Source organism: Pelophylax lessonae, assembly GCF_965119305.1.
Source record: "Pelophylax lessonae genome assembly, chromosome: 5".
Classification (NCBI taxonomy): Eukaryota; Metazoa; Chordata; class Amphibia; order Anura; family Ranidae; genus Pelophylax; species Pelophylax lessonae.
The window spans coordinates 428,356,207-428,383,544 of NC_138772.1; the positions used below are offsets into that span (position 1 = coordinate 428,356,207).

The 27,338-nt window shown below is 44.1% G+C and overlaps 1 protein-coding gene across 1 annotated transcript in view; it reads left to right on the forward strand.

Moving 5' to 3' along the window:
- Positions 1-27,338, forward strand: part of CHCHD7 (coiled-coil-helix-coiled-coil-helix domain containing 7) — a 59,243-nt gene that overhangs the window by 5,004 nt on the left and 26,901 nt on the right. The window contains exons 2-3 of the mRNA XM_082259144.1: positions 11,778-11,823; positions 18,922-19,020. Coding sequence (XP_082115270.1) covers positions 11,782-11,823; positions 18,922-19,020 — 141 coding nt within the window. The 5' untranslated portion in view covers positions 11,778-11,781. The remainder of the gene's footprint in view (positions 1-11,777; positions 11,824-18,921; positions 19,021-27,338) is intronic.

Below are 27,338 nucleotides of genomic sequence, written 5' to 3' on the forward strand. Positions count from 1 at the left end.
GAGATCTGGGGTCTAGAAGACCCCAAACCCCACCTCTGCACTTGAAAGTATGCAAATGCCAAGATCGTTGTGACGTCACTTTTGGCTTTTTTTGGGTCGCCGGCCGGTTCCTCGGGTATCCGGGTGGGATGGGAGATCCCCTCCTGCTGCTTGTAAAACAGCCTAGCGGCTGCTTAGCCGCGTCGCTTGTTACAAGAAAGCCGACGGCTCTAAAGAACGGTATGGGGTTGGTGTCTGCAGCTGCATATCACCCTGGTACAACCATTTGAAACAGAATGACGTACAGGTACGTGATTTTGCGGCAAGTGGTTAAAGTGTTACTAAACCCACAACCTCAATATACAGTAAAGAATGCTTGTTATACTCACTGTAGTACCTAAGGGGATAATCCTCTGCATTGTGTAAAATGAAGTCTGATCTGGTCTTCTCTGATCTCCTCTTCTTCCACTGACTCTCAATAATTTCCTAAAAAGCACAGGGTCTATGGAGTCAGGCTGCCAAATTTTTATGTCAAGGGAACTGGCGTTTTTTTACAGAGCCTAAATAGGACTTTTATAAACACAACTGACTGGTGTGAAGAGTTCCATAGGATTTAAAGGGATACATGGATTCATTCTGCATTTTTACTGGCATTGGCCGAAGAGGAGGATCCGTGAGACAATAGTGAATTTTCATTCGCCAGTAACACAAATGGACGGGCTCGAGGTGCACTGCTCTGCACCTCGGTCCACCCTTTTCGGAGACTCAGTGTCAGGACGGAGCCATCGGCTCCTTCTGACACAGCGGCACGAGGAGGGGGGGCGGACGTAACGATCGTGCGGGCCGCAGGTTCCCCACCCCTGGTTTAAAGGGATGCATTTTTCTTCCACTTTTTTTATTTGAACACCTGATCTGTGTAAAAGGTGTTCTGTGTGAAGGGTCCTAAGGCTGCTGTCACTCTGACTTGAAAAAAATGCAGCAAAAGTGTATGTGTTTCCAGTTGCCTGACATCCAGCATGCACCTGTGAAACATGGACATCTGGCTCAAACCACAACCGCAGTGCGTTTATGATGTGTTTTTGACATGTTTTCCATTTATTTCAACGAGTAGCTGAATTTTTGGTGCAGTTTTGACAAGCACACCAACCAAGACTTTTAAATGGTGTGAAGAGTTCCATGGGATTTAAAGGGATGCACTTTTCCTCTGCATTTTTTTTATTTTTCAACTGAAAAATTGATCAGCGTAAAAGGGCCCTTCCTCCATCCAGGTCAGTGAAAAGGGCAATACTGCAAGAGTAACTAAAGGAGTATTAATATAATATTGTGTGTGTATATCTATCATACACTATATTACCAAAAGTATTGGGACACCTGCCTTTACATGCACATAAAATTTAATGGCTTGCTGGTCTTAGTCAACTCTTCAGTGAATGCTGTCCACAGGGTTTGTGTGTCTATGGGAATTAGAAATAGAGGCAACACTCTCCACAGGGGTAACCTAGCAGGGGTAGCTATGACTAGGGGCTCTTTCACACGGGCGGTCCGATCAGATCCGCCTGTCAGTTTTTTAGGCGGATCTGATCGGATCCTCCATGCAGCTCTATGGGGCAGCGGGTGTCAGCGGAGACATCTCCGCTGACACCCGCTGCCATCCGCATCCGATCCTGTGCTGAAATCTGGACGGATGGAAACCCTATTTTTCCATCCGTTCAGTAATCGGAGCGGAGCGGATCTGAGGAGAGCGGACAAGCGGTCCGCTCTCCTCAGATTCCCCCATAGAAGGCAGCGGGTGCTGAGACACCTCCCTCTCCGCTCTGCAAGCGGAGACGGAGCTGTCATCCGCCTTCACCAAATGATTTTAACCAGTGCACAAAGCAAGGTCCATAAAGACTTAGATGAGCGGGGAGGAGGCACTTGACCGGCCTGCACAGAGTCCTGAACTCAACCTTATAGAAAACCTTTGGGATTAATTGGAGCGCAAAAAATACAACACCCCCCCCCCCCCCCCAAAGGTATCACTTTAGGCTTTTAGACTTGGCAAATCCGGAAAACTGCTACCTCGCATAACAGATGCAATGTCCTCAAACTGGCTGACGCATTTTGAGGCTTTGCTTCTTCCTCAGAGCACCTAGGGGGTTATGCTAACCTGTCCTGTGCAGTGGTTTTGCACAGGGCAGCCCAGATCTCCTCTTATTGGGTCCCTCTTTGGTGTTCCTTGCCCCTCCCTCCTGTTTAGTGCCCCCACAGCGAGCAGCTCCCTGTGTCCATTTAGGTATAGAGCCGCAGCCCACCCCGCACCTTTTCTCTCGTCATTGACTGACTTTGACGCAGCGGGAGCCAATGGCGCTGTGCTGCTGTCCCAGCCAATGAGGAGGGGAGTCCTGGGCAGTCAAGACACTCCTGCAACATTGCTGGATTTAGATGGACCTCAGGTAAGTATTAGAGGGGCTGATGGGGGATGCTGCACACAGAAGGCTTTTTATCCTAATGTATAGAATGCATTAAGATAAAAAACCTTCCTGACTTTACAACAACTTTATGAAAAATTAGGTATAGTTAGTGTCAAGTTAAGTGATGCATGACAACACTGCTAAACGTGGCCTGGGTGTCTGCTTCAAAAAAAAAGAACTCTGGTCACAAAAAAAGGTAAAGAACCCAAGACTAACTGAAAACTTGGGAGCCTTTTTTTTTTTAAACTTGGCCATTGAAATCCCTTATTATAACTAGTTCGCATCTTCACCTTATTTATTGCATTGAGGAAGTGGAGGTGAGTTCAGTATGAGTACACCATAAATATCCATTGACTACTTGCCGACTGCCCGCCGGCTGTTTACTGTGGCAGGGCAGCTCGGCTGCATCCAGTCACGTAGTACTACGTGACTGGAGTGCATGTGGTTCCAGCGGCGCACTCCCACTGTGTTTAGACACATTGCCGCCTTCCTCCCGCGATCGTCCGGGAAACAGATAGAAGACCCGCCTGCTTATGTAAACAAAGCAGACGGACCTTCTCTGATAGGCAGGGACAGATCAGCAAGCTGAAACCGTGATCTGTCTGTGCCTGTCACAGAACCCCCCCCCCCCCCCCCACACAGTGAGTAAGCACATAGGCATACATTTAACCCCTTTGATTACCCCCAGTATTAACCCCTTCCCTGCCAGTGTCATTTATACAGTAACAGTGCATATTATTTAGTACTGATTGCTGTATTAGTGTCACTGGTCCCCAAAAAATGTCAGGGGTCCGATCTGTCCGCCGCAATGTTGCAGTCCCGCTATAAATTGCAGATCGTCGCCATTACTAATAAAAATAAATGTCCAAAAATCTATCCCGTAGTTTGCAAATGCTATAACTTTTGTGCAAACCAATTAAAATACGCTTTTTGGGATTGTTTTTTACCAAAAATAGGTAGGAGAATACAAATTGGCCTAAACTGATCAAATACATTTTTTTAATTGGGAATGTTTTATAGCAGAAAGTAAAAAATATGGCTTTTTTTTTTTTTTCAAAATTGTCACTTTTCTTGGGACCCCAGAAACAAGATAGGAGCACTCCCTTCTTATTTGTAACGTATAAGGGAGCGCAGGAAGTTCACAAGATTCATGGCAAGATCAACAGATCTTTTTAAAGCAGAATGTCCGAAAACAGACACAGGAAAATATGTTGGCGAATGGAACGTTGCAAATGTGAGCCCTAACTCTTAACGGAGTAGTCAAGTCTGAAGTTTTTTTCTATCTTAATGCATTCTATGCATTAAGATAAAAAAGCCTTCTGTGTGTAGCAGCCTCCCCAGCACCCTCTAATACTTACCCAAGCCCCATCTCTGTCCAACGATGTCCAGGACTCTCCCTCCTGATGGGCTGAGACACCGTGTCATTGGCAACTGTGGCTGTCAATGAAAGTAAGTTAGCCAATCAGGAGAGAGAGGGGGTGGGGTGGGGGTTAATGGACACACGGAGCTGCAGCTTGGCTCTGGTGCCCCCATAGCAAGCTGCTTGCTGTGGGGGCACTCTACAGGAGGGAGGGGCCAGGAGCATCCGGAGAGGGAGCTGAGAAGAGGGGAATACATGCTGCTCTTTGCAAAACCACTGCACAGAGCAGGTTAGTATAACATGTTTGTTGTTTTTTTTTTTTTTTTTAAACAAGACTTTACAAACCCTTTAAAGTGGGGTTCTACTCATTTTTGTGTTAATAAAGTCAGCAGCTACAAAAAGTGTAGCTGCTGACTTTTAATAAAAACACACTCACCTGTCCCACGATCCAGCGATGCGGCCGCCCGAAGCCTCAATCCTCTCCCTGTCCTGTCGGCGGCGCCGGCATCTCTAGTGTGGGCACCACAGCTGGGTGCGCACTGCGCATGCGTGATTTGCGCTGCATGTTGTGAATGGCCGGGCAATCTTCTGGGACCTGCGACGTGTCCCAGAAGATTGCAGGGAGGGGGAGAGGAGAATTTCTGCTAGAGCCGCCTAGGCGGCCCGAGCGGAAGTGGGAGCGGGTACCTGTCAAATTAAGGTACCCGCAACCCCCCCTCCCCCAAAAAAATTACATGCCAGATGTGGCATGTCAGGGGGTCAGCAGCATTTAAAGCGGAAGTTGCACTTTTGGGTTCTGCCTAAATTTAACAAACAGTATGTAATGGAACCGCCGACCCACGCTGTACTTGTGGTCTTCCGTCAGTATATGGCTTCCTTGCAGTCATGAACATATATCCCTGATTTTCCCAGCCGTCCTCATACAAAGCTACTTAGCTCGTACAAGTTTTGGAACCTTCTCCTTTTATTGAACAGTTTCACACTAAATTTATACACTCATGAGCACATCCCCCTCCTGATCAGATTACCACACCCAGGTCAGGAGTTGCCTGATTACATTATCCTATGCAGATGAAATTGTATACAGAAATAGAATTAACATATCTAAAGAACAACCAACACAAACAGTATGTTTCCACAGATTTCCATAGATGACAGTGATTCAATCAACCTGAGCCAATTAAGTAGCAGACGGCCGTCCTCGAGCTCCTGCAATACAATACACAAACAATAAGTGTAAATACATAACCTATTGTAGATAACAGGTGAGTACATCAGCATATTCAATGATGTCTGGAAGACAGGTGGTTGAGCTGATATTAGCATATTGTCTGTCTTTCATTCCCAGTGACAGTGAGTACTGTCACACAGTATATTTAGAACATATCTTTTTTTTTTTTTTTGCACTTGTATCCCATGTATATAAATCTGCATGCTGAGAATTCATTTTTAGTTGTGTTGTAATTTTTAGATTATAAGAATGATTGACCCACAGAAGATCTCCCACAAGAGCACACAAGTTCACGGTTTTACTTCACCCATTTAATTTGTGCAAACGTTTGGTATTTCTGCAGTGGTGCTTTTTGTTGGGTATTACATTACTATAATTGGTTGTGTATACACTTGGTTTCACAACCAGAGGCCCCCAAATTACTGTACTCTGTAGCATTTACTGCAAAAATCATAATGTGTAACATTGTTATTGAAGGATAGTATTGTATTCAAAAATAGTGATTGGCCACATAATTAAGGTATTGTTTATGCTGCTCAGGTGTTCTTTGTAGAAGTTAGAAGGAATGATCCGGATTAGAAGTAAAACAAGTTCACTTTGCAAAGTGAATTTGAGCCAGGTGGAAAATTGTTGGCCAAACAGTGCACCCTATCAGTGGGGTTGATTTACTAAAAATGGAAAGTGCAACGTTTGGTGCAGTTGTGCATGGTAGCCAATCAGCTTCCAACTTCAGCTTGTTTTACCACTTGCTGTGCCCGTAGACGTCCATGGACGTCCTCCGTTTGCGTCGGGTATACCTACAGGCATCATCCCGGTATGACACTTTTTCAGCTGACAATCCAATTCTTATCAGAAGTGATTAGAATGGCTAAATAGCAACTCTTTCGCTTCTGCAGGTGGCAGAAGGGGGTCCCACCTGTTAATTTTCTAGCAAACAAAAGTAGATTTTTACATGTAGGAGTGAAGTGTCAGAATCGGCCCAGATACGAAGTGGTTAAGTAAACCGCGACAAAAAAAAACGGGAAGCTGATTGGTTTCTTTGTTGAGCTGCACCAGCTTTTGCACTCTCCAGTTTTAGTAAATCAACCCCAGTGTTCTGTACTGCCATTGTATTAAGTAATCTGCGGCTGCCTGAATACAATAGCCAGCAGTGAAGCTTCCTCAGTCCACACCATCCTACAGTCTAAACAAGGGGAAAGCTGTGCTGACTTCAGTCATCCAATCATGTGCAAACAAAAAGCCTTAAGCCCCGTACACACGCACCGATTGTTGGCCGTGAATTTTCGGCCAACGTCCGATCGCCCGATTGTCGGCTTGTTAGTATGATGCTTCCGACAACCGACTGCGACTTTTCGGACGAACAAAATCTGGTGTGCATGCTATAAAATTTTTGTTGGCCGTCACCAGAACGGCCGATTGTTCTTCAGTCAGTACAGATTTCGGCAGACAAAAATGTGATGAGCAAGACTGGGCATGCTCAGAGAAGAAAAAACACACGAAAAGTAAACCAGAACCAGGGCTGTGGAGTCGAGGAGTCGGAGGAAATTTTGGGTACCTGGAGTCGGCAAACAATGCTCCGACTCCGACTCCTACTCGTACTAAATTTAAATGTCCCAATTCACAAAAAGTTATAATTAATGACTTAGTATAAGGAAACTTATAATTGAGGAGGCCAAATGTAAAAAGGAAGAACTACAGAATGTTCTGAAAGAACGTTTTGTCTTCCTTTAAAATGGATGCATGCACACGTCAGAGTCAATTATTTTGCTATTAATGTTCGATTTGTGAATGAAAATAATTACAAAACAATAACACGGACCCTCGGATTAAAGGACACTCAGGCACATCACACCAGTGATTACCTTCAGAAGTTAGTGGAGGGTGTTCTAGAAGATTTTGAAATTACAAAGGAACAGATTTTATGTATTGTGACAGATAACGCTTCTAACATGTTGAGCACAATTGAGAAGATGAACGCAGATGAAGAAGGTAACAAACCGATATTGGAGTTAGAGGAAGACAGCTCTGCAAGTATTATTATTATTATTATTTCAGGTTCTTGTATAGCGCTGTCAATTTTCACAGCGCTTTACATATACATTGCACATTCACATCAGTCCCTGCCCTCAAGGAGCTTACAATCTAAGGTCCCTAACTCGCATTCATACATACATGCATACATAGTAGGGCCAATTTTATACAGGATCCAATTAACCTACCAGCATGTCTTTGGAGTGTGGGAGGAAACCGGAGTACCCGGAGGAAACCCACGCAGGCACAGGGAGAGCATGCAAACTCCAGGCAGGTAGTGTCCTGGTTGGGATTTGAACCAGCGACCCTCTTGCTGCTAGGTGAAAGTGCTTACCACTACACCACTGTGCTGCCCATATTGGAGAAAGTTTAGAAACTAAGAGAATGCTGACATTTTTTTTAGACAACTTTGTTGAAGAAGCATTGAAGCTTGCTACTATTCATAATATGCGATGTGCTGTTCATACACTGCAGCTTGCCATAAGAGATGGATTAAAAGATCGCCATGCAGCTACACTAATTGGCAAATTACGGCAAGTAACTGTTGCAGCCAGGGCCCCGAAAACAGATGCAATTTTGAAAAGACGTGCAGGAAAAGGAGCCATTTTGGATCAAACAATTCGCTGGGGAAGCACTTATTTAATGGTGAAGCGTTTGCTTGAACTTAGACTTCATAGAAGAAATGGACAATGAAAATCTTGCATTAACTGAAAGCCAGTGGACACAAACAAAAGAGCTGGAGAACCTTCTTTCTCACCCCTTCACTGTCACCAAGAGGTTGCAATGTGACGATCTAACCCCGGGTAAATTCCTCTTGGAATGGAAGAGCATGTTATATCGCCTGAACAAAAATGGAGGGTTAATAGCTGAGGGCATTGCATCTTCAATGATGAAAAGAGAGTCTTTTGCTGGAAAATGAAATCTTGTTAGTTGAAGAAGCCATCCTTGTTTATCCAGAGATCGTTAGTGATGTGGCCAGAATAGTTACTGCAATGCCACCCACCCAAGTCAGTGTCGAAAGATTAATACAGAGGAGTCGGAAGTACAAAAACCTGAGGAGTCTGAGTCGGCACATTTATCTACCGACTCCACAGCCCTGACCAGAACATGACATCACTTGGTTGTTGTTGGCCGAGAAAATTTGTGTGCAGTCTAGAGCACATTTCAACCAACACAACAACACTGGACAAAAGACGGCCAACAATCGGTGCGTGTGTACGAGGCTTTACCTTGCACATGATTGGGTTATTCTTTGCAAAGTGAATTTTCACTGCATTCAAATGTAAAGTAAAATGTTAATTCCCTTGCAAACATGCAATAATCCTTTAGTAAATCAACCCAAACGTGTCACTTTTAAATATCACTGGCTGCGTACAGATTGCATATTTGTTGTATTGGCCATGATAAGAGCATTTGAAAAATAAAACAAATTATGCCAAACTAAATTTGTATTAAAAATGTGGCAGTGGTTTCAGGGTCCATTCAGACTAGCGCGACTTGTCAGCCTGACAAGTCGCGCTCGGTCACTCGCCATTGATTAGCACAGGACCCACTCTAATAGGAGCGACACAAGTCTCTCCGACTTAGAAAAAGGGTCCTGTACTACTTTGGGGCGACCTGAGGCGACTTGCATTGACTCCAATTATATGAAGTCCGTGCAAGTTGCGCCGAAGTCGCAGTGCACGCTGTGCACCACGACTTCACAGGTCGCCCCACAAAGTCGGCTCGCGCCAGTCTGAATGGGCTGTTGGAGACATTGATTATTGGAAGACCTTTTTATTTTTTTGTAAGCCACAGGGGCCACACTATTATGGCAGCAAAGCGTGCCAAATTATATCATCTAACAGTGGTATGTGATTCCTATTCCCTTACTTTATCCACCATAACTTAGTGAATTGTCTATATGTGTGTTGGATCACACCTCTGTGGTATTCACCCAGCATGGGCCCCCCTCTTGAGTGCTATGACACTAGCTTACCCTAGACCTATGTTTTCTTTATCAGGCCTGACCTAAATTGAAAGGTCTAAATAGATTGTCATGTGCACAAAACACCAAATAGTTTAATAGAACCTGTTTTCCTTCTGTGTTGAATAGAGCACATGGTGGGTTTTGTACATATTTTACCTATTATAATTGGGACTGAAAATTACAATATTTATTTTAAAGTACTTGATTGTGTGTGATTAGTTTTTGTAATTGAATAGGTTTTCATAGGCAATCAGCAGATGGAGTGATAGCCCCCCCCCCCCCCCAAAAAGCCTTTGTTTACAGAGCTCAGAAGCTAAAGCTAAAATATTGCTGCATGAAAACTGCTTTTTTTTCAGGAGGAATTCCAGATAAAAATGTTGATTTTCAGGGAACTGCTTGGACACCGTTAACATTCCTAGGTATTCCCTATAAGAAAGTAAATCTGCACTCTTTTGAGTTTGTGCCCATGTTGATTGGTGTTTTATATCTTCCAGTGATTTAGTTTTTAAAGCAGTAATAAACTGCTGTAGTTGTCAATGAACTGTGAGGGCACTGACGAGCACCCTCATAGTTCATTCAAAAGGCCTGCAAATTCAAACTGAAAGGCTGTATGTATGTATAGGTGCATCTCATAAAATTAGAATATCAGTAAGTTTATTTATTTCAGAAATTCAATTCAAAAAGTGAAACTCCCTTTTTTATACAGATGCATATTTCAAGTATTTCTTTCTTTTGATGATTATGGCTTACAGCTAGTGAAACCCCAAAATTCAGCATCTCAGAAAATTAGAATATTACATAAGACCAATAAAAAAAAAAAGATTTTGAATACAGAAGTAGTATCCAGTATGGAAGATGAAACGAAGGAGGTTTCCATTGTGAAAAAAACGCATGAACACGTATTGGTATCTCCAATAAGAAGAAAGCACTCTTTCTTTTTGGAGAAATTTTAGCCTGTATGCTGGTCTATAATCTGACTGGCCTATCGATCTGGTGAGTTTTATCTAGCTAGAGTAGTGAAGGACTTCGGTGTTACACCTGTGAAGATAATTTTTTGGAGTTTTAAGAATATTTATTTATTTATTTATTTTTTTTGGGACACTGTTTTTACTTGTATGGACTATTACGGAAACACATGTCATCACTGTAAAAGAATACAAAACATTTTTGTTTTCTGCACTTAAGCACTTTGAGGCCTCTTTAACACGGGCGCTCCGTATGTCCGTATATCACCCCATCCGTTTGCGGGTGATATACGGACATAATGCATGTCAATGGGATTGCGGATGACCATCCGCTGACATCCGATTTGCGTCCTTTCAGTTCTGGTCCTGTTTTTTTTGGAACGGAACAGAACCCTATTTTTCTTCCATTTAAAAAACGGAAAGGACGCAAAATCGTATGTCAGCGGTGTCATCCGCTGACATCCGCAATCCCCATAGACATACATTATGTCTGTATATCACCCGCAAACGGATGGGATGATATGCGGACATACGGACCAGATGACCCAAGTGTCACCCGTGTCTGTATAAAAAAAAAAATGCCAGAGCGGATCGCAATACGGTCCACTCCGTTTGAAAGAGTCCTAACAGAGAACTTTTATTATTGCTATATTTGTTGATGTTTGCACTTGTTAGAGAATCTTTGGGGTATTGTCAAGAGGAAGATGAGGGACACCAGACCCAACAATGCAGATGAGCTGAAGGCTGCTATCAAAGCAGCCTGGGCTTCCATAACACCTCAGCAGTGCCACAGGCTGATCGCCTCCACGCCACGCTGCATTGATGCAGTCATTTATACAAAAGGAGCCCCAACCAAGTATTGAGTGCATACTAAACTGTACATTTTTCAGTAAATCAACATTTCTGTAATAAAAATCCTTTTTTTTTATTAGTCTTATGTAACATTCTAATTTTCTGGGATACTGAATTTTGGGTTTTCACTAGCTGTAAGCGATGTTCATCAAAATTAAAAGAGAGAAATGCTTAAAATATCACTCGGTGTGTAACACGTCTATATACAATGAGTTTCACTTTTTTAATTGAATTACTAAAATTAACTTTTTGATATTCTAATTTTGAGATGCACCTGTATGCCATCAGTGGTTAATCCATCAATAGAATATAATACTTGCAGCAGTTGGGTTGTATCTAAAATATGTTCCCCTTCATGTGTTACTTCCTCTAGTACCTTGATAAATAACCATTTTTGATTTCTGTCTAAACATCAACATTGAAAACTGCTGACCATTTACCAACAGCACCATGCATCTCATGCTGTTGCTTAGCCCTTATGTCTTTGATCGCATCAGGGCACATAGTAAGCGTTTCCCAGTCAGGCTTCACAAGATGTAGCTAGCATGGGGTGTGAGCTGAGTGACACCATAAATTATATGGGGTCATTGATAATAACTGGCAGTTTCCAATGCTGATTGCTGATCAACCGCAGTGCAGACAGAAGTCAAACCTGGTGCTATGCATATTTTAACAAAGTTCTGCATTGAATTGTTTTGTAACTGTACTGTCTACCCTCATGTTGTAAAGTGCTGCGCAAACTGTATAATAATAATACATGTGTTATATGGCTGTTTTAATCTCCATAGATTATAGAGTGATTTTCCACTCAAATAATTTTAGATTTAAAAGAATTTACATAGACTGAGTCAATGTTGAAAATTTGGTGATTTGATACTTGCATTGTATAACATGAAAACCTAATTTTGTGATTTGTTCTTTTTTTTTTTTTATTTTTCAGTAAGATGGCTACACTTAGAAATATTGATACTAATCCATGCGTAGAGGTTAGTTGGAAGTTAAAAAATTAAAAGAATGATTTATGAACACACATTTTTTATTTTTTGCTTTAAAAAAATAAATATATTATATATTTATATAATATCATACAGTCACTGACAAAAATATTGGCACCCCTGCATTTCTATCAGATAATGCACCTCTTTGCCCTAGAAAATTGTTGCAATTACAAATGTTTAGGCTAGAGATGGACTGATTAGCGGCAACACCAATATATCGGTGGCCGATATGTACTTTCCCCGATATATCGGAATCGGCCTTTGGATTTACCGATATTGCCGATATTTAGGGGAAGTGCATGTACCGAGGTGATGCCTGCAGCTAGAGGCATCACCCCGGTACCGGTGTCTGTAGCTGACCGTCGGCTGACTTGTAATGACAACCGATAGGGCTGAGAAGCCACGTGGCTGTCATTACAAGGAGTGGGAGGGGACGTTCCCCCCCCAAACCCCCCCCCCCCCGCCGCCTTCCGCGGCTCGCCCCGGGTCTCCCGTCCCACCAGAAGACCCGGGCATCCTACCTGCACCGCCGCCGTCTGACCAGGTCTCCGTTTTTTTTAAATTCTGCACTGAGTACCCGGACGTGATGTCATATGACATCACTTCCGGGTACTGGCTGCGCCGAGATTCAAAAAACTTACAGCATTCAAAACAGCCAAAACTTGGCATTTTTGAATGCTTTTAAGTGCAGATGAGGGGTTTGGGGTCTTTTAGACCCCCAGATCCCTCCACCACAGTACCTGTAGACATTAAAAAAAAATGTAATGTCCGAAAATATCGGCCGATATCAGATGACCAAAATATCGGTGTTAAAAAAACGATATCGGTCAGTCACTAGTTTAGGCATTCTCACTTTTATTTTTTTTTTGTTTGTATTGGTATGGCACAAAAAAAGCGGAGAAACAAATCTGACATATTCCACGCAAAACTCCAAGAATTAACTGGACAAAATTATTGGCACCCTAAACTTAATATTTAGTAGCACACCCCTTGGAAAAAATAACTGAAATCAATCGCTTCCTGTAAACCATTAATGAGTACCTTACACCTCTACTAAAATTTTGGACCGCTTCTATCGCCAACTGCTCCAGGTCTCTCAGATTGGAAGGGTTTCTTTTCCCAACTGCTGTTTTGAGATCTCTCTACAGGTGTTTTATGGGATTTATATCTGGACTCCTTGCTGGCCAGTTCAGTGCTCTCCTGCGTTTGTCTTAAACCATTTCTGAGTGCTTTTTGATGTATGCTTTGGGCCATTGTCCTGCTGTAGGACCCTTAACCTCTGAGTGAGACCAATCTTTCTGACACTGGGCCCTACATTGCACCCCAGAATGCTTTGGTAGATTTCATAATGCCATGCACACAGTCAAGACATCCAGTGCCTGAAGCAGAAAAGCAACCCCAAAACATCACTGAACCTCCACCATGTTTGACTGTAGGGACTGTATTCTTTTTCTCATTTCTTTTTCTGAAATCAGCAGAATGATAAGCTTTACCAAAAAGCAGTAATATTTTTTTTTCTGTCCACAGCACATTCTCCCAAAATTATTTTGGCTTCTTCGGGTATGTTTTGGCAAACTCCAATCTGGCTTTTTTATGTTTGTGTCAGCAGTGGGGTCCTCCTGGGTCTCCTACCATAGAGTCCCTTTTAATTCAGATGATGACATATAGTGTGAGCTGACACAATTGTACCCTGTGCCTGAAGGTCAGTTTGAATTTATCTGGAAGTAGATCGTGGTTCTTTATCCACCATTCAAACAATCCTTCGTTTAAATCTTTAATCAATTTTCTTTTTCTTTTGTCCATATCCAGGGAGAGTAGCTACAATGCCATGGGCTGTAAACTTCTTGACAATGTTGCGCACAGTGGACACAGGATCATCAAGATCTCTGGAGATGGACTTACCCTTGAGCTTGTCTATGCTTTTCCACAATTTTTGTTTTCAAATCTTCAGACAATTCTTTGCTGCTTTTCTTTTCTCCATGAAACACATGAAACACAAACACACAACAGAAAGGTTGAGTACATTTTGAGTACATTTTTTTTCTGGTTGCCAGTGTGATTTCTATATTGCACCTGTTAATTGATACAGGTGAGTTTCATTACAAATTATAGGAACATCACATACTTGGCATAAAATTATATCTTACAATTTTGAGAAGGTGCCAATAATTCTGTCTAGTCCATCTTTTGAGTTTTGCATGAAAAGTGTCAGATTTGGCTTTTTGTTTCTCCACTTTTTTTTTTTGTCATACCAATACAAATAAAAGAAATAAAAATTAGAAATTCCCTTTCGTTCATTGATGGACACAGCTCCTGATATTCATAACCATTAGTTATACTGCCCCCTACAGGAGTAGGACACTAGGCAGAAAGGAATTCTGGCTACACCCATGGGCAGTCCCAGAGAATATACTCCCTCTCTCTGCTATAGCCACTAGTCAGAAGTAAGGACCTAGTTCCTTGCTGGATCTCTGGTCCTGTCAATTGTTTTCTTTTTAGATAGAACATTTTTTTTTCCTGTGAGACCTACAATCAACTGCCGGACTGGGCGACAGGCTGGATAATCTAGATCCAGTGGTCACCCCAGTCTGGCCAGCGAACGTGCGCAGACCTTAGCTCTGCGCTAGGTCGGCCGTGACATAGCCCCACTGGACGGGGGCTTGCCTGCGAGTTAAATGCCTCACGAGGTCGCATATGAACGGGGCTCAGGCCCAAGTCGCAACGTTCCTCCTGGCTGACAGCCCCCCATTTCGATGGAGAGGGGTTCTGTCTAGAGCTGTGCCCGACTGGTTCCTGGTATGGTGACTAGTGGTCCCCTGCTTCTCCACTGAAGGGTTTTGGGGTGGATGTGGAATGGTCACACCCCTGCCCTCCTTCCCACAGCCACTCCCCTTGCCAAGTCTCTCCTCCTGCCCCCCCCCCTCCTGCCGGGGCTGTTTAGGTGGTCTGGCCACTTTCCTGGGATGGGGGCAGGGCGCTAACTGGCGATGGGGGTTCGCCACCAGCGACCGGACGATCGTGTGGGGGGGGGGGAGTTGTTCCTGGTGGGGGCTCCTGCCAGGGCCCCCCATCGTGCCTGTATCTGTCCTTGAGGCCTGGTCTCCCTCCTGGGTCCCTGTAAGCCTCATGGGGCGGCCATTTTTTGTAGCCTGTGTGTTTCTATACACGATGGCCATGTTTGTGTAGTCCGGCTGCCATTATATTGTGGTTTGCCATTGCAAATAGCGGCGGCCATGACAGTGGAGCCCTGCGGGCAGTGATTTTGGCGGTGGGAGCCCCTCCTGATCCCTTGGTGCTGTCTCCTGGATCATTTTACTTCCTGATCGCCGCACGCACGTGTAGTGCAGATTTTCATGGTTGGGCTGCAGGTATCTGTTTCTGTGGGTGGTGAATCTGGTGGGGTCCTCTTCCTCTGCTGAGGATCACTTGGTGCTTTGTACCTGGTGACTGGGTGGTGCTGCCAGCACGGTGGGGGTTGTCCCTTAGCGGTGTTACACTTTTTTTTTTTTTTTTTTTGTGGGGTCCCCCTGGTGACTCATGGAGTCTTTGGAGCACGTTTCCCCACCTGATCCATTCTGAGGCTGCGGTGCCCTGCGGGTCCCAATCATCCATTCATGGACTGACTTTGGTCCTGGAGTCCCTTGTGTCCTGGGTGGAGGTGGCTTGTGGGTGACAGGCTAGCAAAAAGTGCCCCCCCTGCCTCATCTTTCTCATTGGATCCTAAATCTGATTCGGCTGCCGGGGACATCGGTCACCCTGCTGGGTCTGCTACCATGCACCTGGAATCCTCCGATGGTAAAGAAGATTCCTCCACAAATGCGACTGCGCACGGAGAGGCGCTGGTGGATGCACTGATTGTATCTTTACATGAGACCCTGAAGATGGAGGACGCACCTGAAGCACTCCCAAGCCATCCAAAGCGGCAAAGGTTTTTTTTCTTTCCCTGCCTATTTTGGCAGAATTGTCGCTAAGGAGTGGGAAAGACCAAGCGTCCCCGTGGGGTCCCTAAGCGTTTTACTAGGCGTTACCCCTATCAGGAGTCCCTTCTTAAGAAGTGGACTGTGCCACCGGTTTCCAGGTTAAACAAGGCAACCATAATTCCGGATGAAGGGTCCCCTGGCCTTTAAAGATCCAGCTGACCTGAAGGCGGAGGCTGTGGCCCGCACTATGTACACTCTGGCTGGTTCGGCAATGAGGCCAGTATTCACCATTGCCCTAGTGTCGCAAACTGTGACCGAGTGGGCTAAGCTCCAACGCCATGACCTGGAGGCGGATCACACAGGATTGCACAGTTCCATACGAGGTCCCTGCAAAGGGAAATTCTGACCAAATGTGACAAGACTCCGCAGTATCTGGACAATCAGATCCGGCTGAAGGAGTCCTGATATGGTGGCTTCGTTCTCTGGCGCTTCAGCTGGGAAAATCCTCCCCTTGTATTGGACAGTGGTCACCACGGATGCCAGCCTGTCCGGAGGTGTCCTAGGCAAGTATTCTGCTCAGGGAATCTGTACACTGGAAGTCCAGACTCCCGATCAATGTCTTGGAACTCCGAGCGATCAGACTATGTCTGGATCATTGGACGGAACCACTTCAGGGTTGTCCAGTGTGCATTCAATCGGACAATGCCACGGCCATGGCTTATGTCAATCACCAGGGGGGCACAAGAAATGTCCTGGCGGCTCTGAAGTTAGCTGGCATTCTAAGGTGAATTCTAAGAACAGTTGGTTCCAGCCCTCTCTGTCATACACATTCCCGGGGTGGAAAATAGGCAGGCAGATTACCTCAGTCGGCAGGCATTGGACCACGGCTGTGTCTCCGGTGGAGCACCCCCGAGGTGGGTCTGTTGGCATCTTGGCTCAACAGAAAGGTGCAGGGGTTTGTAGCTCGGTCAAGGGATCCTCTGGCGGACACCGCAGACGCGCTGGTGGCCCTGTGGGGTCAGTATCGTCTGATTTAATGCCTTCCCTCCTCTCAAGCTTCTGCCCAGACTTCTATGCAGGTTCGAGGCAGAAGGGAATTCCATTCATCTTGGTGGCTCCTGACTGGACTCGCCAATCTGGTTTGGTTAGTCGCTGACATTCCTTGGAAGCTTCCTCTCAGGGAGGATCTGCTGTCCCAAGGACTGATCTTCCATCCTGCTTTACAGTCGCTGGTTTTGACGGCTTGGCTGTTGAATGCCAGGTGCTGAAGGATAGGGGTTTATCTGTCGGTGATTCCTTCACTGTTGAAGGTTAGAAATCTACCTCTAGGAAGATCTACCATCGTAGGTGGAATACTTATATTGCATGGTGTGAGTGTCTTGGGGTTCTTCCTCCCTCTTTCCTGGTGGCTCGGTTATTGACCTTTCTTCAACGGGGGGATTAACAGAAATTGGCCTTGAGTACCATTAAGGGCCAGGTGTCGGCTTTGGCGGTCTTCTTCCAATGACCTTTTGCCACACAGTCCCTGGTGTGTACCTTTCTTCAGGGTGTCCCGACATTTGGTTCCTCCAGTGCAGGCTCCGTTGCCGCCTTGGGATCTTATTTTGGTGCTTTCAGCTCTACAGAAGCCTCCGTTTGAAAATATTCAGGAGATTGCCCTGCTTACATTGTCCCAGAAGGTGGCCTACCATCACCTCTGCACGCAGGGTGCCAGAACTGGCAGCATTATCTTGTCATTCACCTTACCTGGTGATTCACAGGGATAAGGTGGTTCTTCGCCCCTGTCCGTCGTTCCTTCCACAGGTTGTCTCTGATTTTTCATTTGAATAAATACATTGTGCTGCCTTCCCTGTGTCCCAGGCCTAAACATCCGAAGGAAATTGCCTTGCATGGTTTGGATGTGGTCCGGGTAATTAGGGTGTACCTGGCAGCTATGGAGTCTTTCAGGAAGTCAGACTTTTTTTTTTTTTTTTTTTTTTTTTTGTGCTCACGGATGGACCTCAAAGGGTTGTCCCCTTTCTCTGCGACCATTTCCAGATGGATCAGACAGAGGGTGGTTCAGGCCTATTACATCAAGGGTCAGGTTCCTTCTTTCCCTGTCACGGCGCACTCTACTAGAGGGCTTAGTGCCTCCTGGGCTTTCCGTCATCGGGCGTCATTGACGCAGGTTTGCAAGGTGGCCACCTGGTTGTCGGTGCACACTTTTTTTTTTTTTTTTTTTTTTTTCCATTAAACATTAGTCTTTATTGAAAAAAAAATTAAACACATTGACAAAGATCGTGAGTGCTTGTAATGGATGACAAAGATCGCGAGTGCTTGTAATGGATTGAGTGCTTGTAATGGAGTACAATATAAAGTGATGACATATCTCCAGAATACAGCCATGTAGAAACAGTAACAACAGTATTGGAGTACAGTGGAGCTGCAGGGCAGCAACAAGAGAGGCAAAGTAATAGAGTACCAAATGTCTGCAGTCGGTGCACACTTTTACAAAGTTTTATAAAGTAGATGTGTTGACATCTGCAGATGCTTCTTTTGGCTGCAATGTTTAGCAGGCTGCTGTTTAAGAGGACCTGATCCTCTTTGAGGGTGTGTGTGTGTGTGTGTGTGTGTGTGTGTGTGTGTGTGTGTTTTTTTTTTTTTCAGGTGGGTTCCAGCTGTTTGGTTGAGCTCCTGTTGCTTGGTTGGCTAATGTTTAGCCTTGGGAATTTTTTTGTTGTTCCCACCCCTCATGTTTAACACTGCTTTGGGACGTCCCAATGGTTAAGAATATCAGGAGCTGTGTCCGTCAATGAACGAAAGACAATGGGATTTTGACCTACCGTAAAATCCATTTCTCTGATGTTCATTGACGGACACGGCACCCACCCCTCTGTGGAGTTATAATTCCTGACACTGCTTGGAACAAAACTGAGTGGCTATAGTAGAGAGAGGGAGTATACCCCCTGGGACTGCCCATGGGTGTATCCAGAATTATTTTCTGCCTAGTATCCTGCTCCTTTAGGGGGCAGTATAACCAATGGTTATGAATATCAGGAGCTGTGTCTGTCAGAGAAATTGATTTTACGGTAAGTCAGAAATCTTTTTTTTTTTTTTTTGGTTTGCTTTTTAGTTGGTATTTTGCACATGATAATGTGTCAAAAAATGCTATTCCTTTGTTTTTTAGGAAAGTGATGCATCTACAAAGTGTATGAATACCAATAACTACAAAAAAGAGATGTGTACCAATTACTTTATCAGATACAAAGAGTGCAGAAAGTTTTGGGTAAGTTAGTTATTTACATTTTTTTTATTTTTTTAATGTGAATTTACTTGCAGTGTATCCTGCCTTAAAATGAGTAAAAATGGGACAGTTTTACTGTATAGAAATTGGGTACATTTTCCACTTGGTCTCTCTGGGCAGCTTTAGGGGGAATAAAAACATCTGTTTGGTTGGACCATCTGTACACTGCATGTTTCATTCTTGTATATTAGTTTGTGCTGACTGTAGTTATATGTACCTTGGTCACAGTGAAGATTAAAGGATAATATTGGGACACCTGCCTTTACACGCACATGAATTTGATTTCAATAAAACTGGAGAGCGCAAAATTTGGGTGCATGGTAGCCAATCGGCTTCTAACTTCAGCTTGATCAATTAAGCTTTGACAAAAAAACTTGAAGCTGATTGGTTTCTGTGCAGAGCTGCACCAGAATTTGCAGTCTCCAGTTTTAGCAAATCAACCCAGCCCCAAAGTATCTTCATTCATAGACCGTGGTTTACATGCAGCTAGCTTCAGTTGATTGGTTAAAAAAAAAAAAAACTTGCTAGAGCCGCCCACATAGCGCTCCATTTAACCCACTCTGGGAGACTCCCTTTTTTTTTTTTTTTCAGTGATGCACTGGTTCGTGTATGGAGAAGTATATTTCTTTTTTTTAAATTCAACTTAATGATGTGGAATAATCATGTCATGGGCTTATTACTAGGTGGATCAGGCAACTCTTTTCCAAGGCATATGCCCTTAGAAAGAAGAGGAACTAGTTCCTTATCAGAACCTATTCCACAAGGGCTGTTGGTGTCTCTTGGACTTTCCAACCTCGAGCATCTACTTCCCAGATATTTAAGGCTGCCATCTGGTCCTTTGTTTATGCATTCACCAAGTAGAGGTTTAGGCTGATGTGAGCTTTGGCTACAAGGTGCTTCAGCTGTTATGTAAATGTGTTTTTCTTTTTTGTTTGTTTTTAAAGTGAAAGTACAGCCTAATACCTTAAATTCTCTCCTGCAATAATTAATTTGAGCAGAGTTCAGCCTTTTGTGTCAAAATGAAAAAATCCCAGTTTTTCTACCATTCTTTTGCAGTTGTCAATGCTGTCGCATGACTTCAATCCCTCTTCCTGCTGAGTCCAAGAGCAGCAAGTGGGTGTAGTTACTGAAAGCTAGTGACATCACTTCCAGGGAGGGACACTGTTCCTGGGTAGCCAGTGGGCATATACAGAATGGGAGGAGCTGATGCGTTGTGCATCCTAATTGATGAGAAAATGAAGAAATAATTCACGGGGGGAGGGGTAGTGCACATATACAGTATAGCTGTGCTGGGCTTTGAATGAAGACTACCATAGGAGAAGGAAGCTGGACATGGGGGGAGGGGAGGAACTGTCATTGTAGCTGGAAGGTCTCTGGGGTCTCAGCTTAGTCTACAATGATCATAGTACAGGCAACCACACTAAGTCTACATTTCCACTAGTGTGACTAATCAATGCCACCCAGTTCCCATCCATGCAGCTTTGAAAATCAGTGATCTTGAAATGGTACCTGCACTACTTTGATGCAACTTTTGACTTGACTTTGATCCAGAGAGTTTAAAGTTGGATCAAAGTCGCATTCTAGATCACAGTAGTGGAAATATAGCCTAAAGTCACTATTGTGACTTGTCATGCGACTTTGGACACACAAAATACAATCCTGGAACCTGTAATAACAGACTCCTGCTGTAAATTATAGGTGGGTGACCAAGAGTGGGGTACAATATCCAGAAATGGGTAGTAATAAAATGGTAAGAAAAAATATTTCTATATAAAAGACAAAATGTATAATCAACATACGAATGTGTGTGTGTGTGTGTATGTATATATGTATGTATGTGTGTGTGTGTGTGTATATTTCATTCAATCATGTACTAAACAAAAATGAATTTGTTTAGTATGTGATTGAATGAACATGAATGTTGATGATCCATTTTTGTCTTTTTTTATATAGAAATATTTTTCTTACTAGAATAAGCTCCTGAAGAAGCGTGAAACATGTCGGGCTGAACAGAACTGCCTATTTCTGGACATTGTACCCCACTGTTGGCCACCCACCTATAATTTACAGCAGGAGTCCATTATTACAGGTTCCATGTTGATTGCATTTTGAATATGTCTATCGAACCAACTAAGGGTGATGGCCCATGGGAATGTAGGATAAAGATACAATTTTGATACTTGAAGTATTTTATTGTAAACACTTGTCTTTATTTGATTTTATAATAAAATGTATATCTTAGTCTAAACTAGCCTTTTTGTGAGGTTGTGTTGTGCCATCAAAGTCCATTATTTCCACTTTTCTCTATTTTTTACATACTTAATCCAAGGACAAGGCACTAGTGTACATTTTTGTGTCCGCAGTACCACTGTGTGGTGACACTTAAAAAATTGCATTTTTGGACACACAAAGTCACATAAGTCACAGCCCATTGATTTCAATAGCACCCATTCCCATCTATGCGACTTTGAAAAGGTACCTGCACTACTTTTGATTCAACTTTGATCCAGAGAGTGTAAAGTTACATAGTAGATGAGGTTGAATAAAGACATCAGTCCATCCAGTTCAACCTGCATAGGTGTGTGTGTGTGCACGCCCAAAAGTCTTTTAAAAGTAGCCATACTCCCTGCAGCTACCACCATTTGTGGAAGAGTTCCACATTCTCACCGCCCTTACAGTGAAGATCCCCTTACGCAGCATAAGGTTAAACCGCCTCTCCTCTAATCTCATTGTGTGGCCACGTGTCTTCTTGCACTGCACTCCTTGGGACTAGTTTTCTACTTATGCTAGAATCGCCATTGATGTATTTGTAGATCGCTATCATGTCCCCTCTCAGGCGTCTCCTCTCCAAGAAGAATAAATGAAGCGCTTTTAATCGCTCCTCATAACTAAGGTCATCCAATCCCCTAATTAGTTTAGTTGCCCTTCTTTGGACTTTCTCCAGTTCCAGCCCATCCTTTCTGAGGATTGGCTACCAGAACTGGACAGAATACTCCAGGTGTGGCCGAACCAGGGTTTTATAAAGTGGTAGGATTATAGCTTTATCTCTGGCATATATCCCCTTCCTTATGCATGCTAATATTCTGCTGGCTTTGACAGCCGCAGCCTGACATTGCATGCTACTACTTAGTCTATCCTCCACTAGAATCCCCAAATCCTTCTCCATTCTGGATTCCCACTGAGGTTCCCTCCCCCCCCCCCCGGAGCATAATTTGCTTTGTTGTTTGCCCCCAAGTGTAATACCTTACACTTCTTTACGTTAAATCTCATTTGCCACGTAGTTGCCCAACTCTGTTAATTTGTTCAGGTCTTCCTGTAAGATTTCTATATCTTGTTGAGAAGTTATTGCCTTGCATATCTTTGTCATCCGCGAAAACTCAGATTGAGCTACTGATTCCTTCCTCTGTTATTGATGAATAAATTAAACAAAATTGGTCCCAGGACTGAGCCCTGGGGGACCCCACTTACCACTCTAGATCAGTCTGAATATGCATTATTTATCACCACCCTTTGGACATGCCCATGTAACCAGTTCTCTATCCAAGAACAAACCCTGAGGTCCATGCCTGCAGACCTTAGCTTGTATTTTAAGCGTTTGTGGGGAACAGTGTTGAATGCCTTAGTGAAATCCAGATACACCACATCCACAGGTTTCCTTCCCCCCCCCCCCCCCATCTAGCTCACCTCCTCGTAAAATGTTAGCAGATTGGTTTGGCAAGAACGTCCTTTTGTGAACCCGTGCTGATTATTGCTGATACTGTTGTCCTTAGCAAAATCTTGGATGTAGTCCCTTATCAACCCTTCCAATAATTTACATACTATTGATGTCAGGCTGACCGGTCTATGGTTTCCTGGAATATCCCCCCTCCCTTTTTTGAATATTGGTATCACATTAGCTTTCCTCCAGTCACCCAGTACAGTTCCTGTCAATATACTATCTGTGAAGATTAGGAATAACGGTCCAGATATAACCCTGCTGAGTTCCTTGAGTACTCTCGGGTGCAAGCCATCCGGTCCAGGCGATTTCGTAGTATTAATGCTATCAAGTCTTTCCTTGATTTTTGCCCTCTGATAGCCACTGCGACAAGTCTTGTGGTGTTGTGCTAACCAGACAGTCTGGTCTGTATACCACTCCTCTCGTGTGTAAAACCCGAGGAGAAGAAAGTATTTAGCACAGTTGCCTTCTCTGTGTCCTCTGTAACCAACCTCCCATCATTGTTAATTATGTGTGCAATGTGCTCTGACCTTGCTTTCTTGCTATTAATGTATTTAAAGAATTTCTTAGGGTTTTTTTTTTTACTCTCCTACTCTCCTCTATGTGTCTTTCAAAATAATTTTTAGCCATCCTGATTCCGTTTTTACATTTCTTGTTAGATTCCTTGTATTGGTGAAAAGCTGATAATGTCCCCTCTGATTTGTATTTCTTAAAGGCCATTTTATTTCTCTCTAATAAGCATTTTTACATTATGGTTTAACCACCCCGGTTTTACTTTGGCTCTTCTAAATTTATTTCCCATTGGAATGCACTGTGCGATATTTTTGTTATATGTTCCAAAAGCATTCCTTTTTTTTTTTTTTCAGTGTTCCTAGGGTTTGGTCCCGGTCTATGTTCTCAATTAATGAGCACAATTTAGGAAAGTTTGCCTTTTTGAAGACTAGAGTCCCTATATTCCCCCCCATGTCTTATTGTTCTATGATTTACTTTAAATCTAATCATCCTGTGATCACTAGAGCCCAAGTTGTCCCGTACTTCTACATCTGAGATTAGGCCTGAATCGTTCGTAATTAACAGATCTAGCAATGCATTCTTTATAGAAGGGGAATCTACCATCTGTGACATGTAGTTGTCCTGTAAGACATTCATGAAATGCCTGGCCTTTACAGAGTGAGCTGTCCCCTCTTCCCAGTCAATGTCGGGGTAATTGAAGTCCCCCATTACAATGACTTCTCCCTGATTAGCTGCTAAACCCAACTGTGAAAGAAATTCCAGTTCTACCTCCTCTCTTTAGTTGGGGGGCCTATAACATACTCACACTTACTTTCCTCCTTCCTTATGGAGTTCTACCCACACGGATTCCACCTCCGCCCTCATCGCTTCTATTATGTCACTCCTCTCTACCACCCTTACGCTATTTTTGATATATAGACGTACCCCTGCCCCTCTTTTGCCATCCCTGTCCTTCCTATACACAGAATATCCATCAATATTTTCCAGCCAGCCGTGTGACAGATCAAACCAAGTTTCTGTTATTCCTACTAGGTCTATGTCCTCCTTGTGTAATAGCAGTTCCAATTCCTGCATTTTATTTGCTAAGCTCCTGGCATTTGTGTATACCCCACTTAGTGATGTTGGAGTTGATAATGATTTATCATTACACTTATGCCTACTTGGTTTGCGGTTTGTCCACTCATCCACCCCCCACTGGTTGTCGTTGTGGTTATATAGTCACTACTGCCCCCATAGTAGCTTCTGTCTTTTACTCTCTATTAACTGGCACTACTTTGGAGCCCCCCCCCCCCCCAAACACCTAGTTTAAAAGCCCCTCCAACTTTGTGGCCACCTTTCTTCCCAAAAGGGCTGTATCGTCCCCATTAAGGTGCAGCCCGTCCTTGCTAAAGAGCCAGTAACCGACTGAGAAGTCAGCCCAGTTCTCCAGAAACCCGAAACCCCTCCTTCCTACACCAGTTCCTCAGACACTTGTTCAGCTCCCTAAGCTCCTTCTGCCTCTCTAGTGTGGCTTGAGGTACAGGCAGTAATTCAGAGAAAACCACCCTGGAGGTCCTTTTCCTTAATCTATTCCCTAAGACCCTGAAATAATTTCCTCTTACTTGGTCATCAGTGCCTACATGCACCATGACTGCTGGGTCCTCCCCAGCCCCGCCCAACAATCTGTCTACCCGACCTGCAATGTGCCGAACCCGAGCGCCCAGTAAACAACATACTGTTCGGCGCTCGCGGTCGTTTTGACAGATGGCCCTCTCTGTCCTCTTAATAGAGTCCCCGACTACCACAACCTGTCTGACCTTTCCGGAGTCTCTGCCCCCCCTCCTTGCCGGTGCCTTCTCTCCCCTGGCAGCTAGAGGAGGGCGACTGCTCCAGCACTGCAACCCCCTGAGCTGATATCCCCAACATCATGCAACTTGGCATATTTGTTGGGGTATACCAGCTCAGGACTGGCCTCCCTAACGCTCTTCCCTCTACCCCCTCCTCCTAACTGTCACCCAGCTGCCTACCTCCATTGCCTGCATCTCCACGTCTCCTTCCTCCTCTATGCTGGCCCTCGCCAGAACCTGCTGGGTAATGTCCAAGCTCCTTTCCAGGTTGTTAATGTTGCGCATTGTTGCAACCTTGTTTTCTAGATCTAGGATCAGCTCTTCCTTGGATCAAAGTGGATCAAAGCTGCACTCAGTCGCACAACTTAGAGTCGCACTAGTGGAAACTTAGCCACTAGGCTACTTTGATGCGACTTTTGATGCAACTTTGATCCAGAGAGTGTAAGGTTGGATCAAAGTCGCACTCTAAATCGCAATAATGGAAACGACTAAAGCTTAGTTTCCACTAGTGCGACTTGTCATGCAACTTTGGACACACAAGGTCACATAAGTCACAGCCCATTGATTTCAATGACACCCGTTCCCATCTATGCAAGTTTGAAAATCAGCAACCTTGAAAACGTACCTGCACTACTTTGATGCAATTTTTGATGCGACTTTGATCCAGAGAGTGCTAAGTTGGATCAAAGCTGCACTCAAGGTCGCACTCTAGCCTAGTGGCTACGTTTCCACTAGTGCAACTCTAAGTTGTGCGACTGAGTGTAGGTTTGATCCAACTTTACCCTCTCTGGATCAGTCGCATTAAAATTTGCATCAAAGTAGTGCAGGTACCCTTTCAAAGTCGCTGATTTTCAAAGTGGCATAGATGGGAACTGGTGCCATTTAAATCAATGGGCTGTGACTTGTCATGCGACTTGACACACAAAGTTGCATCACAAGTCGCACTAGGAAACGGAACCTAAAACTCATTACTCACATGTAATGAGCAATCAAACTCGATCTGTATCCTTCTAAACTTTCAAAAAAATTTTCCTTTTTGTACCTTATTTCTTTCATATATTGCGCCAATCACATGATCTCTTTCTCTCTCAAAGAAAGATAGGAGGGGTGGGGTGGGCAGGTCTAGACATATCTAAGAAAGACTGACAACCTTTTCAGGTAGTGAAAGACAGCTTGGCAAATTCTGATAGTGAGATAGTGTTGTCGGTGAAGAACAGAAAGAAGAGGTTTGTCTAGTTTCTAGTTTTAACTTTCTAAGTTACACAAGCAGCTAGCCAGAAAATGAATAATATCGAAGACAAAGATATTTAACATACTATTAATAGGAAAAATTTTGTTTCTGACTGGAGTTTCCCTTTAAACTTAGGTTTCATGTGGGCCTGTTGGCAATTCTGTTTACTATACCACCCCTCAAGCTTATTCCATAATCTATGAATACAAATCCTGTACTGTAGGAATGTTGACTTACCTGTGTGTTTTCTGATCCTGGAGGTACAATACAGGACACATGCCCTTCTGTGTTTTGATAACTCCTTATTGCTTGCTTGCTTGCTTAAAAACAGAGTGGGCGGAGTTAGTGTTCCCTGTGGGTGACTCTAGCAATTAGCATTTTTTTTTCTTTTTTACCAGTATTCCATCACTAAAGGTAATGCATATAACCCATGGACTATAAATACACGTCCTGTACTGTACTCCAAGATAAGATTTTAAGATTCTGATGAAGTGGTCTGTCCGGAACGGTGCACACCCTGTTTCCTGGTAAGTATCTGTCCCCCCTCTTCCCCTGAAGGGTTTTGGGGTGGACGTGGGCCCCTCCCTGGAAAGGTGGGACCCCTTGGTTCCCCCTCCTTCCCACAAGCCCCTCAGTGGTCACTGTGGGTCTTCTGCCCCCCCCCCCCCCCCGGATGAGGTTATGAGCAGGCTTTTGCCACATGCTCTTAAACGGGGCTTGTTGGAGCTGCCCTGGGGGTTGGTGCCTAGGGCAGGGATGTCCTCTGGGTTTTCCTGCTGCAGTTGTTCGGCTGGGAGAACAGATGGCAGGTCCGCTCCCCACGTGGCCAAATATTTAGGCCGTGGCTTTGCGGCCTACTGGTCGGGAGCTATGTATGGGGGGGCCCAGTAAGGGTGGATGAAGCCACTACCCTCCTGTGTATCTGTTCTCCCCTCTGCCCCTGGGTGGTCAGCTCCGCTGGGGCTCACGCCCAAGCGGCTTGGCATCCATGCAAATCTTAGGCCGCGGTTTACTA